Genomic DNA, 14,938 nt, shown 5'->3' with positions numbered 1-14,938 from the left:
GAATTAGTGAATTTTATCCACTTAAAATACTAGAATGAGAGACAAAAGTTATATATTATAAAAATAATATTTATTATGGATAAAATCATCTTTTTAAAATACAAGGACAAAACTTAATTATAATGAAATATTGAAATTCCTAAAATGCATTTTACCCAGAATAAAATAGAGAGTAGGATGGAAATGACCGAGAAAAGTCCAATATTGCCTTCTGAACCGTTGCACGATGGTCAATGACCCTGGTGAATGAATTATTTAAGATTTCCTAGGACTTTCGAAGAAAGTAAAATTAAAAAAAAAAAAAAGTGTTTAATGTAAAACCAATAATACAGTAATTATTTAATGAAGCTTGGTTGACTGAAAAATGTTATTTTTATATAATAGCAGGTAACTCAAATATTAATAGAATAGTATAAGATTCCTGTGTTCGTATTATATGAAAGATTTAATGAGAAAAATCATATTTAATCTTTATCGTTTGTAAAATTATCTTATATCGACGAAAGCCATACACCATGAGACTAATATTTTATTCAGTAAGAATTGAAAGACACTTGTTATATCCGATGGAGAAAAAAAATAACAACAAATTTAGAATTCAAGAATTTATGTGAAATAATTTGATAGTAAAAGTAAAAGGTATAAAAATAAAATGTTTTTTGGTAAGTAGTAGTCCTACAAATCATGGGGCGGGGTCAATGAATTTGTGTAATATTTCTGTTGGGGAATGAATGGAGTGGGATCACATGAACATGAACATGAAGATTGAAGATGATGAATCTTTGGAAGAAGCATTCTGCATCCATCTATCATTATTATATTATCTGATTTTGACTTGTGGAGAGAGATACAAATAACGCTATTGTCGGCGGAGATCCATATGCATATGGAATAGAAACAATGTGGTACAGATCCACCTTCTAATTATTCTGCGTAAATTTCACGCATCCATTGCACGAGCCCAATCTGTGGGTTCAAGTCCAGCTCCTCTTTTCTTCTAAAAATATGTCACTCCAGTATCAAATTGGCTTCTCTTCAGTCTTTTTTTTTTATGTTGTTTTGGTGTTGTTCTAGTCATTTTAAAAATTATGTTTTCAAAACCACCTCGTTTTAAATCAAAATTACGTCATTTTGAAGGGACAACAGAGAAGTCAGATCTACTCGAGTACTCTCTTCCTCCAATTTTTTGTTGTTGTCATTTTAACCTTTTCTAAAGAGAGAGATTTTTTTTTTCCAGCCAGAATTATAAAAATAGATTTTTTTTTTTTTTTGGTAGATCTTCTAAAGATATAGAGAAACTAATACATTAACATTTATTTTTTATATTTTTTTAAATAAAAAAATTAAGTGAATTGAATTTTAAAAGATCATTAGAACAAATTTCGTTATAAATAGAAAATGAATCATGTTCTTACCAATTTCTCTCCTCATCAAACCTATAATGCCACCTTCCCTTTGTTCTGAGTTTTATCTCCGGTGAGGGATGGAGTATCCTCCAATGTTAAAATAAGTAAAAGCTTGAGATGTATATGGTGAGATAAATGAAACTTTCTCTTTTCTTGACATTTGTCTTACAATGACAATGACTACCAAGTTGGTAATGGTCAAGTAGTCATCGTCATCCATTACGAACGTGTGTGATCTTTTGGTTAAAACTGACTACTTGATGGACCTCTTAGAGTGCATATTTATTCAAATTTTTTTTAAAAAAATCTAACTTTGGATTGAGGTGATTTGCTTCAACAAGTTGGACTTTTGAATCACAATCTAAAACACTACCTCGTTAATCAATTAATTAATATTTGAGTATACCAAAATTATATATTGACATAGTACAAAAATTAGTGAATTTCAATATAAAAATATGTGAATTCTATAGTTCTATTTCTTTCTATACAATAAATACAATTCTAAAATACAATCGGTTAGTCAAGAGTGGTAGTTAATTGGTAACTCGACGCTTCATGTAGCTAGCTCATTGTTATGGGGTGTATTCCCTCGACTATTTACTAGGACTGGTGCACTCCTTGTATACTTGTTTAGATACTTTCCACCAAGGAGTTTGATTATCTACAATCCTCTTTGTAACTGTAATAATGATATGCAATTCATAAATGTATGTCCATTCCTGTTAACAAAATGAATAATGGTTGCCAACAAACCAAAGAGACCAATGGCTCCACAAATGGCAAATAGGCCAAAGAAAGGTTGAGAGCCTAGTTGTTCATTTTGTATTTTGCTGCCTGTTGATCCACAATGGGTTTGCCCTTCTCCACTTTCTATGGCTTTTAGGGTTGCTCGAGATATGTCAATTGCTAAACTTGAGCCTTTTGGGAATGCCTGCATCAATGAGGTAGAATATAAATATCTCATTTAGAAGTAATTTTTATTTGACTAACCGATTGTTAAAATAAAGTGTACCATGAGACTATTAGGATCTTATATAGATTTTTATCATGTTAGCTTAATAATGGACCTTTATGTGCCTAAAATATATCCTTTATACCATGATTAGTTGGTCTTATATATGTGACTCACTATTAAAAAAAGAATTGGAACAATTGAATGAATATGTATAGTATTACTTGTTATCTTATCAATTATTAGATCTACTCCTTCCTGAAAAGTCAGAAATTCAAGGTGAAAAATGAAGTTGACCCTTCAATAAAACTTCAATTATTTTAAAATATGTAATTTTCTCTATAGATTTTAATGGTAGATTATTAGTACAATCAGTAACATAATTCTTTGCTTTCACTAAGGGGTTCTACTTCATTGAGGTGTTGTAATTCTTTTGGTATCTACATTCGATTCATATGAATAAAAAAAAATGTTTTCTAACATCTTGTCTCTCCTAAATTTCAATAATCTATTATGGTATTTTGCGTAAAATTATGGTCAAAAACTCAAGTTATTATTATGTAGCAAGTTTTCAATCTAACATGCAGGTTGACATTTGTAGGGAAATGAGAAGAGAAACTCACAAAGCCTAATCCACCAAGCTTCAAGGTAGGTCCTACTTTGATGTAGCCTTGCAATAAGTAGCTATGAAGACATCAGCATGAGGGACAATGGTAGAAGAAGCCACAATTTCTTTGTTCTCAAAGGCTCTTGGGAAATCATGGATGGAGTCAAATCTCAGGGTTGAATTTGAGTTCATCAACTAAGTAATGGACCAAAAAAGTGTTCTTGTTGCAGCCTATGATTGCGTTTGTCCCCAGCAGTGTTTGTATATCTGGCACAGATGGTTCAAGATGGGACACTGTCATCATGGATGAAAGACTCGCAGTAAAACTTGAAGTCACTATGAGAATAGCAAATAACCAAGGTGCTAGCACAGCTCGAGCCAAGTTGCTCTTCACAGGTTCTCCTACATATAAGAAAATATTCAAGAGTTTAATTTTGATAAACTGAAACAATTAGAATTGGTTCTTGATATGGCTTAATTACTACAAAAGTTAACAACTTTCAATTATATGATAATTCATGACAAGAAAACTCTATAAAAAAAAACCTTTACAATATCAGTATGTTCCAATTAACATTCAAAGTACTACATAAGAATTCACTTCATTAAGGAATATTTAATGAATAAAAAATGTTATTCTAGTACAAATGATTTGCAATGGTATTACAAATGACCTTTTAATCAACCACTAGAGGGATGAGTACATGAGTTTGAGAGAAAAAAAGAAGTTTGTTTTCCTTACTGCATTATTTGTTTCTACAACCAGCACGATATCAGTATATATAATGAGGCCATATTTAATTAATGTTTCAGCCATGCCATAATGCCAATTTGATGAAATTGTAAGAAACACATAATGAAGTTTAGAGCTTAATTAGCGTGACTTACTGTGTACAAAGAATAATGTGGTGACAGAAAACCAGAGAATGGCCCCAAGACTCTTCAACTCTGAATTGTTTTCACCTTCAATGAACCATATTACAAATGCTATGAACAGGTGCATCACTGCCATCAACATCCACATTTCTTTTGTAAAAGCGTCCATGAACATCCAGGTTTCTTTGGATCTATCTGCCTTTACTTTCACCACCATGGCTATACCAGATTCAACATACGGATGAGAGAATTCCGCAAATGCATATCTATGTTCCACCACTTGAATATCTCCAACAGCAGCATCAAGGTCCTGCATTAGAAACACACATTATGATAAAATAATTAATTTTGTTCCTACACAATTATGGACTTGATATTGGGATAAATTTCACAATAAGCAGCACAAAAGAAAATAAGAAGGTAAAATGGATTAAGTTTATCTCTTACATTGAAATTAGCATATGCATAAATTAAAATTAGCTTTAGGAGAAGTGAAATGAAAGAGATTCCACAAATTAACTGAGCTAATTTTAACTAATGAAAGAAGTTAATTCATTTTTCTTTCTTATTTTCTTCTTTTAAAAGTGTTTATTGAGAAATTTATCTAAACAGAATCTCAATTAGCATAGATAATGACTTTACCTTATTGTTCACTTGTTCAACTATTTGATCATAAGAGCCATAGAATGGAACAAAAACAAAAGGCAGGTGATAAGGCCGGCGCTTAACAACTGATTCAAAGACATTGATAGAGAAACCTGTGAATTGGGTTTCATTCAGTCTCTTATCATGACTCACATTCACAAACTGAGGGCATGGATCAATTGCTGGAACCCCAATTTTCAAAGGCCTTCCTTCAGTGCTATTGTAAGCCCAACCTTTTGGAACTGTTTTCAACCCACCAGGCCAATCCACAGAACCTAAAAGCACTCTAGCAGAACCAACACTAATTGTTGTTGTTGTGTTCACCACCACATGCTCAACAAGGTTCTCACTGAAATCATACCTCAATGACCAATATGCTAACTCTTTGTAACCTTTTCCAATAACATTTGACAGTCTTAAAGGTTGGTGGTTCCAATAACATTCTGTCCTTGAAGCTTATCTTCCCACCAAGACCCTCATGATCACTACGTAAAATATTTCCTGATAAGGAAAAAAAAGTTCCCTTGTGATTTCTTCAATGCATGAGCAATGGTCCAAACAGCATCATAGGCCCTAAGAGCAAAGATACTTGGTAACTGGGAGTTTTCCTCTTCAGGGTATTCCAATCCGAACTTCCTCCCAAACACAAATTTGAAACGTTTGAACGTTTCACTCGTTTCCATGAAGGTGGTTTTGCACCCCATAATACCTTGCATGTTAAACATGATAGAAGAATCCAATGAATCAAGATGAGTAGCTACATCATCAGTGATGATCCACTCCGACCCTTCTTCCATCATTCCCATTTGCCTTACCTTCTCAAATAGCAATGTGGAAAACTCTAAGGAAGATTGAATAAGCAAGAACACCCTATTGCTCTTGTTCTTGAGCCTTACAAGTTCTTGTTCTATGTAGTTTTCTATTGGGTTTGAAAGAGTGATTATTATTGAAGGAAAAGCAACATAGTGGTCTATTTCAGCATTAACTAGACTGAGAGAATATGAGAGTCTTGTTAATATTTCTGAATGAGAGGCAAAGAAGTTGCTGTGTTCGTAAATTGCTGTGACTTTTCTCCAATTGAATTCGTGTATGATGGATGAAGTGCATGTGAAGGGTGACATCGTGGCTCATTTGGATGAAGTGTGAATGGGATTGGTGTTGTTTCTGGACTAGCTGTTGAGGTTAGAGATATGATGGGGACATCCTTGGAGTCTTCATCAATTGAGTGGAATAACGTTGTTGCATCGAGTTTTGTTCCTATGACAACTTGCACTTTCTTGCTGTTTGCAAGATCTATGTGTAGTTGCATGAAAAAAATGGAGAAAATGAAAAACAAAATTATTTCTTGAATAAATTGGTTGAAGGCTATACACACTATTCAGTTACTAAAAACAAAATGATACTTATTCCTTCACTGCATGTAGTGAGATACAAAGACAAGATAGGAGCTGGGGGTGATATTATGTGACACAAAAAAGAGAGAGACAGAACAAGGAAAAAAATGAGATTAAAAAAGTGATCGAGATACAAGTTTATGAATAAATATTCTTTAATTTGGAGGAAATTACTTTTACACCCTCACATTCACAAGGCAGCATCTCGCACTCTTTAACATATTTCTTCTAACTTGCATAATTTTTAAGTTATTTTTATTCTTTATATTAGAAGTTATAACTTGCATATTTGTTTAAGTTGTTTTTTATTTTTTAATTAAAAATGTCATTAATATAAGACAGTTTAATACTGCCTGGTTAAGAAAATGTACAATTAACACCAATTTTAAAAAATATTTATAAGGGGTATACTAAATTAATCATTTGAAAAGGAAATTACACTAATTTAGAAAGAAAAAAAAAGCCTTGAAAAAAGAAGATAAAAATTTGTCTTTTAGCTAATGGACGCTTTAGATTTTTCAACAGACTGCTATAATTTTCTTAAAAATGGTCTGTACTCCATGGAGATTTTGTGTTTACTTTATCAAAATAATTTTAATTATATGTCGTAAAAGCCAAGAATTTTTTTCTTTTAATGTTTAAACTCTTGTTGCTTTCAAAGTTGAAATAAATAGTAATTTTTTTATCATTTAAATAATATGCTTTTTTCAGCATATTATTTAAGTAGTAATTTAGGTGTGTTTGTTTTATCTAAATTCTACTTACACATTGAACGTCAATCTCACTTACACAAATCATTGGAGGTTAATGTGAACAATCGGAATATAAAATTACAGTCTTAGACATGAGTAATTCTTAGAAACAGTTCATTTATTAACAATCAGTCTATTCTTATTTATTAGTCTCAAATACTTAATGCATCATAACTAAGAAAAATAATTATTTCCATTGAAAGTGATAAATATGACCCAAATTAAAAGTGATATTTATTCTATTTTATAAGACGTAATTCACAATATTTTTGTATTAATTATTTTGTACTATAATATTTCTAATTAATTGCATTGGTAAATAATTTAAAAAAAGAGAAGAATATTAACGACAAAGATAAAACAGTTTTAGAAAAAATATATAAATTTGCATGGCATTGACATTTGTGGCACTTTAGATTTTAATCTTTATAGTTGCATTATTTTTATGTTTTGGTATGTTGACACTATTTTATGTTTTGATTTTTATATTTACACAATTTTTATGTTTTAGTCCTTATAATAACACATTCTTTATGTTTTAATCCCTATGAACACATTTTCCCGTTCTTCTTTCTCCTTTGTCTTCTACTCTCCTCTCTCTATTTCTTTCTTTTCTTTTACCTCATCAATAGTTCTGTCCTCCTTTAATCTTGCAGATTTTGTTTCTTTTTAAAGACATGCTTCTTGGACATGATAAGGTAGCCTATGACTAGTGATTTATTTATGGGGGAGTAATTAAACGACATATGATTAGAGAATAAGAACATTATTATAAAGTAGCATGTGTTAGTCCAAGTCTTCTGCTTTTGGATAATATCTTCTTAATAAAAACATCTATTGCGTATAAACGTAATCACTATTGTAGACTTTTCAAGAAAAAAAAGTATATAAATATGAACTTCAAAATTTCATCTACTTATTTTAAAGATTTGACTTCTGAATTCAGACAAGAGAATTGTTGGATTGGTCTTGAAACTTTGCCTTCTACTCTGCTTCCCGATTTTTTCTTTCTTTGGCTGGAGTCCGAGTAAACGAGAAAACATCATTATTCATTGATTCTATTACAAGGAGTTAGGGTGTGTTTGAGAAAATGTTGGTTTTTGAACGTAACCCACGTTTTCTCCAACCCATCAAGATACTCACTTCTCTGGTTGAAGCTTTGGAAAATGTGACAGTTGTTTGCAAGGCTACAAACAATAAATCAAACACGCATTTAATCCTTAACAAATATCATGAAAATACTAGTTAAAAAAATAGTGAGATTCATTAAACGATTTTAATCATTTAAAAAAACAATATATTTTTAATAAATAAAAAAACTACTTTTATTTATGTAATCAATGTCGTTGTATCAACATGTGTTAGTCCAAGCAGAGGAAGGTTAAATCTCTTGAGCATTTGATCTTGGATTAGATATTGACATTGATGTGAATGATAAAAATATTCTAGAAAGAAATTATGATCTTATGAGAAATTAGTCTCGCTCACTTGCTAAAAAGGGGAATGAATGCTCTCGAGGGAAGGGAAAATAAAACAGTGTTTGCTTATAAAAATTTTGACACTATTATTGTATCTTTTTAATAATAGAACTCTCTCTTAATGGTGGCCCAGTTAGCAATATATTTGCAATTGTTTTCTTTAAAAGACTTACTCCCAAATAAGAATTAAACCTCATTAAGTAGTTCTTGGACTCAATTGATTTGCTAATTAATAATATTAAAATCCAAACAATTTAGTTATTTCTTAATAGTTTTTGTGGATAGGTTAAAAGAGAACAGACTTTCATTCTGTTTGATAATTGATATTTTAAAAAAGAAAAGAAAACACAACATTAAAATTGACTCGTTGTTTTTTGGTAGAGAAAATTGATTCGTTAAGAGAATGTAATAGACATAACTATTTCTATTATATTTTTTTCAAGTGCAAAATACCATGGAAGCTTTATTAAAAAAGGTTGTTCTAAATAAGTGCTATAAGATCCTCGCCATGATGTTCTCTCAATTTTATCCTTTATAATGTATCAAATTAGCAATTCATTTAGGCTTAAATACATTTTTTTCATTTTTGTTTTTGCAAAAAAAAAAATATTTTAATCCTTACAAAATATATTTATTTTATTTTTAAGGGCTATCTTTTTTTTTGTGAAACAAAGAAAACACTAAAACACTTTAAGGATAAAAAACATAATAAATAAATTTTATAAGGACTAAAACAAAAAAAATAAAAAAAAATGCTAAATTACAAAAAAAAAGAAAGTATTTAAGTCATTCATTACTCCACTTGTTGGCTTGTTCTTTCCTTGTCCCATGGTCTTTACATGATAAATTTAGTACAGTTATGCTCCTGTAAAGCCTTTTTCAACTAGGGATAAATTTTATTATTGTTAGTTATGCTCCACTAAATTTGGAAGGTTCCTATCTTCCTTTATACTTTAGCTTTTCCTTCGTGGCACCAGATCATTCAACTACATGAACAGCCATTGATTCAGAATTATGCTACTCTTGGACAGACAAAGATGAACCCTCGTTAAGAAGGGGGGCAGGGGTCCAGCCCTCATAAGTCATAGATAACCAATCACGAACCATCCAATTCCAAATTGCATACAGGAGAATCAAAGTCCATGGAACACTTTTGCAGGGCACTGGAACAGAAGAGGTCACCACTAAAGCTTTGCAAGAGATTCTACTTGTTCCATGTGTAGGACAGTGAATGAATTTCACAAATTTTAAAGTCAGCATACCAACCACACTGATAAGCAAGATACTTGGAGATTCTCCCAAATAGAATGGAATTTCAATAAATGGACAAAAACACAAATCTTACAATAGATGGGTTACCAGGATTTACAGCAGGCAGACAAAAAAAAAAAAAAAAAACTAGATATCAGTTACAATAATACAACCAAAGCATAGACCAAAAACAATCTTTTCAGTTGACTGCATTATTTTTAATTCAATGAATACCCAGGAAGTCACTTCCTATCCTAAAACTGTATACATAAAAGAGAAGTGACTCATTATTGAAGAGCCAACTGAGCTTTTATCCTTGATCGAATTTTTTGCAGAACTGTCTGTAATCGGTTTTGTTGGCGATATTGTGAAAGACTAGTTATGAAGTCTTCACCTTTGGCAGCTTCACCACTGTCTGAAGTTTCACGGCTAGCAAGCAGCAAGGGAGCCACCTCAGGCAAGAAATCAATACCCGCCAGGTGCTGTGCCCATTTGTAAGGACGTGCAGTTCTATCACCATTGAACATTATAGCATTCCCGACACAGAGCTTAGCTGACTGCATCGCCATACAAATAAAAACAAATGGCATATAAATGCAATGGTGATAGAATAAATGAAAGTTGCACATAGAGACAAATGAAGTACACATCAACATGTAAACAAAATGCCCAAACCTGGTGAGGAAGCTCGAGACCGGTGTCATCTGGGAATAAATCGCTTAAGATGTCATTCTCAGAACCACTATTAGATGCTTCGTTTCCAACACATATAATATTCAACTGCATCAAGTACTCAAACTTTAGAGAAATGAGTTTTGCAGACTCAAGATCAGTAACCTCATCATCATACACATGGAGATTGACAGTAAGTGGGTGAATTTGAAATATTCCTGCCTGGTCAAGGCTCTCCTTGCCTTGAAACCTCCTTGGCCTTTTACTCTGTCTCTGACCATCTTCATCAGGTTCATTGTTTTCCAATTTAGGACTCTCCACAGTGGTGGAAATGCCTAAGTGATAAAACCACAACATAGTGAATCCCTAGACTTTCTATTTTGGGTCAGAGGAAAAATAAATATGAAATTTGAAGGGGAATCTGAATTAACATATTCAATTGCTTACACAACACTGAAGTTAAGTGATGTATACCAAACACATTGAGAAAGATGCGAAATATTAAATCCAAAGTAACATGGAGTGAAGACCATTAACAATCACAATAGTACTTTAAATCTAGCAATAAACTTCTTTCCCTTTACTCATTATCCAGTGATTGGTGTTGAAACTATTTATATAACATATTTTGCAGCAACTAATATTCCGGAAAATATATAGGAGTGATATTCAGGGTTTGAAGTTGAAACATCAATACTGAAGTTTATAGTCCTGCAACAGCAGATACACTGAAGCTGCAATAGTACTGGATATTGGATAACATAAATTCCAATCAATAAAATGCTAGAATTGACAAATTAACACTCAATTACCAGTGTCCTTGTGAGCTAGATGGTGGGAAAAAGCTTGAGCATCTTTGACACTTCCTATAATCTCCACATCAATAGATTCTCCAAACGCCTCCTTTTGAGCCAACAACTGTGAGTAAATCACATAAAGAGGTGGTGGAAGCAACTCTGCTGTATGATGCCGCTTTAGTTTCTTAGTATGCTGAACTCCTAGTTGATTTTGCACCGGCAACGATGCTTTCTTAAGAGACTTGAGATGTGAAGGGAGGCTAGATAAGAACTTCTTTCGGTTTGCAATTGTATCCAGAAGGGTTTTCCTTTTCTGTTCCAGTTTGTCATGAAGTTTGCAAAGCTCTTTGCGCTGATACAAAATTGTAAATATAAAGTATAAGAAAATTTATCACTATTCACAAGAAAACTCAAAAAAGGCAAATTACTACTGCAAGCTGTAAAAATAAATAAACAGGACAAAGAACATCCCAACTTTAACATAGGAGGTCTGGATGCTCATTAAATGACTGACCTAAATGTCCACACTCATTTGGCAGGAAAATACAAATAGAAGTTGCTCTCAAACCCTTTGTGAACAAAGTATCAAATCAAGTATCTACAATCTTAATATATTTGTATTATGAGTATTCAGACATACTCTATATACTCCTCTCAAATACAGAGAGACATATTAACACAAGGCCAACATCTATTTACCCTCAAATCCTTCTTTTGAAAAACAACTAGTTTATCAATACAAAACTTGAGCCAGAAGCAGAAGCATCCATGACCACAATAGTACAATTTAACATTTACAAACACCTGAAAATTAAATAGTTCCACTGTTTCTTTCTGTTCTTTAATTGGACAAAAAACAACTTCCATTATACTTAGACAAAGGTAAATCCTGAGGACATATATTTCATTTTCCCATGAGTACATACAAGGTTTTAAACCGCAGTCTTGATTTTGACATTAACATCAAGGTTTTTAAGATGTTTGTGACCTCATCATGACCACAATGATGGCCACATCTGCTGCATTCATCCAATCGCAACGAGACCTTGACCGCAATTGTGGCTGCATTTATCCACAACTTACCACTCCAACGAAACCGTGACCACAATTTAAAACCTTCCTAACTCCTAATGTTTCAACATCTAGTAAGTAACAAACTCTGACTCAATAAACAGAAGCAAATGCGATTCTGACTCACCTGAAAGAGCTCGAAATTGAGCCTCTTAAGCACGAGATTATGCTCACTGTGATTGGACAAAACGGAATCCTTCATATCCTGCGGCGCGCCGCGAAAAAACTCTTCCTCCGACACCACTTCAATATCAGGATACTTCGACTTGAAATCGTTACACACCTTTATCGCTTTCACGAATTGACTCTTCTCATAACTCAGGTTCTGAAGCTTCTGTGTGGTGAGTTCCAGAGGCACCTTCGCACGCTCCGTTTCCGTTCTTGCGCGCTCCTCCTCCAGCAAGATCGAGCGATTTGCCTGAAAAAAAAACAGTGAAAGGCGCGTTAGAAAATCCTTTACGATGTTACATTGCAGAAAGAAGGAAAGGAGGAAACGTCACGGGTTCAATCTCCCGTGATAACAAAAACTAACTAACAATTAACATTTTTCCGATAAAAAATAAAAAGAGCGATTCGCCTGAAAAAAGCGAAACGCGCGTTGTCGCATTGCGGAAAATAGAAAACGAAACCCTAGCGAGTGAGGGAACCTGGCGGAGAGTGACGAAGTGGAGGAACGTTTGAGTGAGGAGCTCTCGGAGTCGGAGAGTGAGGAGTGGTTTGGGTTTTGCCTGGTTCTTCAGAGAGAGAATCTCGGCTACGATGTTCTCTATTGAAGCTTTTGTGTTACGCAACGTTTCGTGCGGAGATTCCTCCTCCGAATCGCGTTGCCGTGAGGAAGAATGAGAAAACGATTGCTCGTCGCCGTTTGAGACCGGAACGACAACCGCCTCCTCCGTCGTATCGCCGTCTTCCATTGTTGTTCTTGCAGCGATAACTGCTTCCGCGCAATGAGTGTGTTTCGGGTCTCTCAGTAGGGGCGCGTTCTATTGGATGAATATTGATTAGGTATTTAGAACTGAACTAAATCCAGCTTAAGAACCAAAACTCATTCAAAATATTGAAAACCCCTGAAAAATTTATGGTTATTAATTATTTTGGTTTGATTTTTTTTATTTTCCAAATTTCACGGATTGATTGAATTAAACCAAATCAAATGAGATCGCATCACAAATATTTTTAGAAATTATTGTTAGCATTAGTATTTTATTATTTGATATTTACTTTTTAAGTTTTTCATGATGGGAAGAAAGAAAATATTATGAATACTGTTTTACTTATTTTTTAAGTTTAATTGTTGGAACTTAAAAATAATTATTATGTATTGGTTTGACTTTTAAGTTAAATATTTTATTAGTTAAGTTGAATGATTATTATTTAAGGATTATTTATCTTGAAAAATTATTATTTTACTTTAAGTTTAATTGTTGAAATTAGTGTTGATTGTTAAATTAGTTATTATTTAAATTTTGTTTAATTAATAAAAAAATTTACAAAACATTTTATAATAGTTACGAGCCTAATTTTTAACTTGTAAAAATCAATCTGAACTAGATCGTAAAAAATGATTTGGTTTGATTCAGTTTGGAATTTATAAATAATTTAAATTAAAATAAATTGAATGACACTTAATTTTTTTATTTGATTCGACCTAAATGTAAGCCAGCATCGTACTAAACGGCACCATGAATACCCTAATATTGATCGAATTGTAGTACGTAAGTGTGAATTTACTTGATAATTTAATATTTATTTAAGAGCAAAATTCTTATAATTGATTTTTTTTTATAAAAAAAATTAGGTCCCTAATAATTTTTTTGTTGCATTTGAATTTATAATATATCAAAGGAATAATGATAAAATGAATCATTCATAATTTGATACATTCTATTAACATTTTTTTATCTCTTATCCTATCACATGATAAATTTTTATTATACTTATATTTCTATTTCTTTTTTTTACTCTCTTTAGACATTAGATAACATATTGAGTGTTCATCAAATATTTTTTATATCAAAACACGACTCATATATATTAGAAAAATATGTTAGCAGGTGTAACACCTGAATTGTAGGCCGAAAAAATTGAAGTTTAATAGTCATTGCATGCCAATGATCGAGTTTGTATTGAGTATGTGAAGATATATGTGATTAGTGGTATCAAATAAGAGTCTTTTAAGTGATTTTTAGCTGTAAGTTTCAAAAATTTAAAAATACCAACTAGTTTGAAGTTGTTTTATTTTATGTCTCTAATTTTTAGTTTTAAATAAATATTTTGAAAATTTTTTATCTTATTAAAATTAGCTAAAGATTATATTTGTGTGTTGTTGATGGTGATTAAAATAAAAATGACAATATCATTGGTGGTAACAATAAGGGGGTTGAAATTTTTTTTCCTTTATAATTGTTTAAATGTTTAACTTTTAATAAATAATATTTTGAAAAAAAAATACTATTTTTAAACCTAAAATCGAAGCTATTTTTTACATTAAATGATGATAACCTTAATTGTTATTATAATAACAATAAACACACATTTAGTTTTACACAATTTTACACTAGTTATCAATTTAATCATTACAATAAACAACAAACATAACTAATTTTATATTAATTAATATTATCCATTATTATAATAACAACATACAAAATTAATTTTATGTGGTGATAGTATTGATGTTGGCTTGACCTATGTAAGGTTCGGCTCGGTTCGGCTTGTTTATTATAAAGGTCAAGCTCAAGCTTTTTAAAAAGCCTTTTTAGATAAAAAGGCCAAGCTCAAACTATAAAAAAAACTTATTAAGCTTGACAAGCCGGCTTGTTTAACTAATAATAATAATAATAAAAATAATAACTTTATTTTATCAAATCTTATCTTATTCAGATCTTATTCTATTTAGATTTTATTCCATCTAGATTTTATTTCATCCAATCTTATCTTATCTTGTATAGATTTTATTTTATTTCGTTTATGGGCTTGGACTTAAAATAGATTTGTGAGCTTTCGGGCTGAGGACCTATATAACAACAACAAT

General features: G+C 31.7%; 2 protein-coding genes across 3 annotated transcripts; both read right to left on the bottom strand.

Moving 5' to 3' along the window:
* Positions 1-3,131: 3,131 nt before the first annotated feature.
* On the bottom strand, positions 3,132-5,610 carry LOC100794194 (glutamate receptor 2.6). Its single transcript, XM_006601638.1, has 4 exons — positions 5,079-5,610; positions 4,487-4,881; positions 3,857-4,154; positions 3,132-3,370 (listed from the first exon to the last, which is right to left on the bottom strand). Exons 1-4 carry the CDS (start codon positions 5,608-5,610, stop codon positions 3,132-3,134), a joined length of 1,464 nt encoding a protein of 487 aa, XP_006601701.1.
* A 3,796-nt stretch (positions 5,611-9,406) lies between these two features.
* On the bottom strand, positions 9,407-12,955 carry LOC100813001 (THO complex subunit 5B). Of its 2 annotated transcripts, XM_006601225.4 has the most exons (6): positions 12,552-12,929; positions 12,032-12,322; positions 10,849-11,185; positions 10,259-10,371; positions 10,040-10,144; positions 9,407-9,921 (listed from the first exon to the last, which is right to left on the bottom strand). In XM_006601225.4, exons 1-6 carry the CDS (start codon positions 12,816-12,818, stop codon positions 9,652-9,654), a joined length of 1,383 nt encoding a protein of 460 aa, XP_006601288.1. In that variant the 5' UTR covers positions 12,819-12,929; the 3' UTR covers positions 9,407-9,651. The 2 variants fall into 2 exon arrangements, with proteins under 2 accessions (XP_006601288.1, XP_003550335.1); XM_003550287.5 differs by having other exon boundaries at positions 10,040-10,371; positions 12,552-12,955.
* Between the last annotated feature and the right edge of the window lie 1,983 nt (positions 12,956-14,938).

This window comes from Glycine max, chromosome 17, assembly GCF_000004515.6.
Source record: "Glycine max cultivar Williams 82 chromosome 17, Glycine_max_v4.0, whole genome shotgun sequence".
Lineage (NCBI taxonomy): Eukaryota > Viridiplantae > Streptophyta > Magnoliopsida > Fabales > Fabaceae > Glycine > Glycine max.
This window is presented reverse-complemented; position numbering and strand designations above follow the sequence as displayed.

Bases quoted from the DNA above. Each gene is read 5' to 3' on its own strand.
- LOC100794194 (XM_006601638.1), bottom strand. From the start codon at position 5,610: ATGTCACCCTTCACATGCACTTCATCCATCATACACGAATTCAATTGG. The intron at 4,882-5,078 runs GTATCTTTGCTC...TTATTGGAAAAG, and splicing joins GGAAAACTCCCAGTTACCAA to GTTACAAAGAGTTAGCATAT. The intron at 3,371-3,856 runs GTAAGTCACGCT...TCTTATATGTAG, and splicing joins CACATTATTCTTTGTACACA to GAGAACCTGTGAAGAGCAAC.
- LOC100813001 (XM_003550287.5), bottom strand. From the start codon at position 12,818: ATGGAAGACGGCGATACGACGGAGGAGGCGGTTGTCGTTCCGGTCTCA. The intron at 12,323-12,551 runs GTTCCCTCACTC...TTTTTTTTTCAG, and splicing joins ACTTCGTCACTCTCCGCCAG to GCAAATCGCTCGATCTTGCT. The intron at 11,186-12,031 runs GTGAGTCAGAAT...ATTTTGTATCAG, and splicing joins TCAATTTCGAGCTCTTTCAG to CGCAAAGAGCTTTGCAAACT.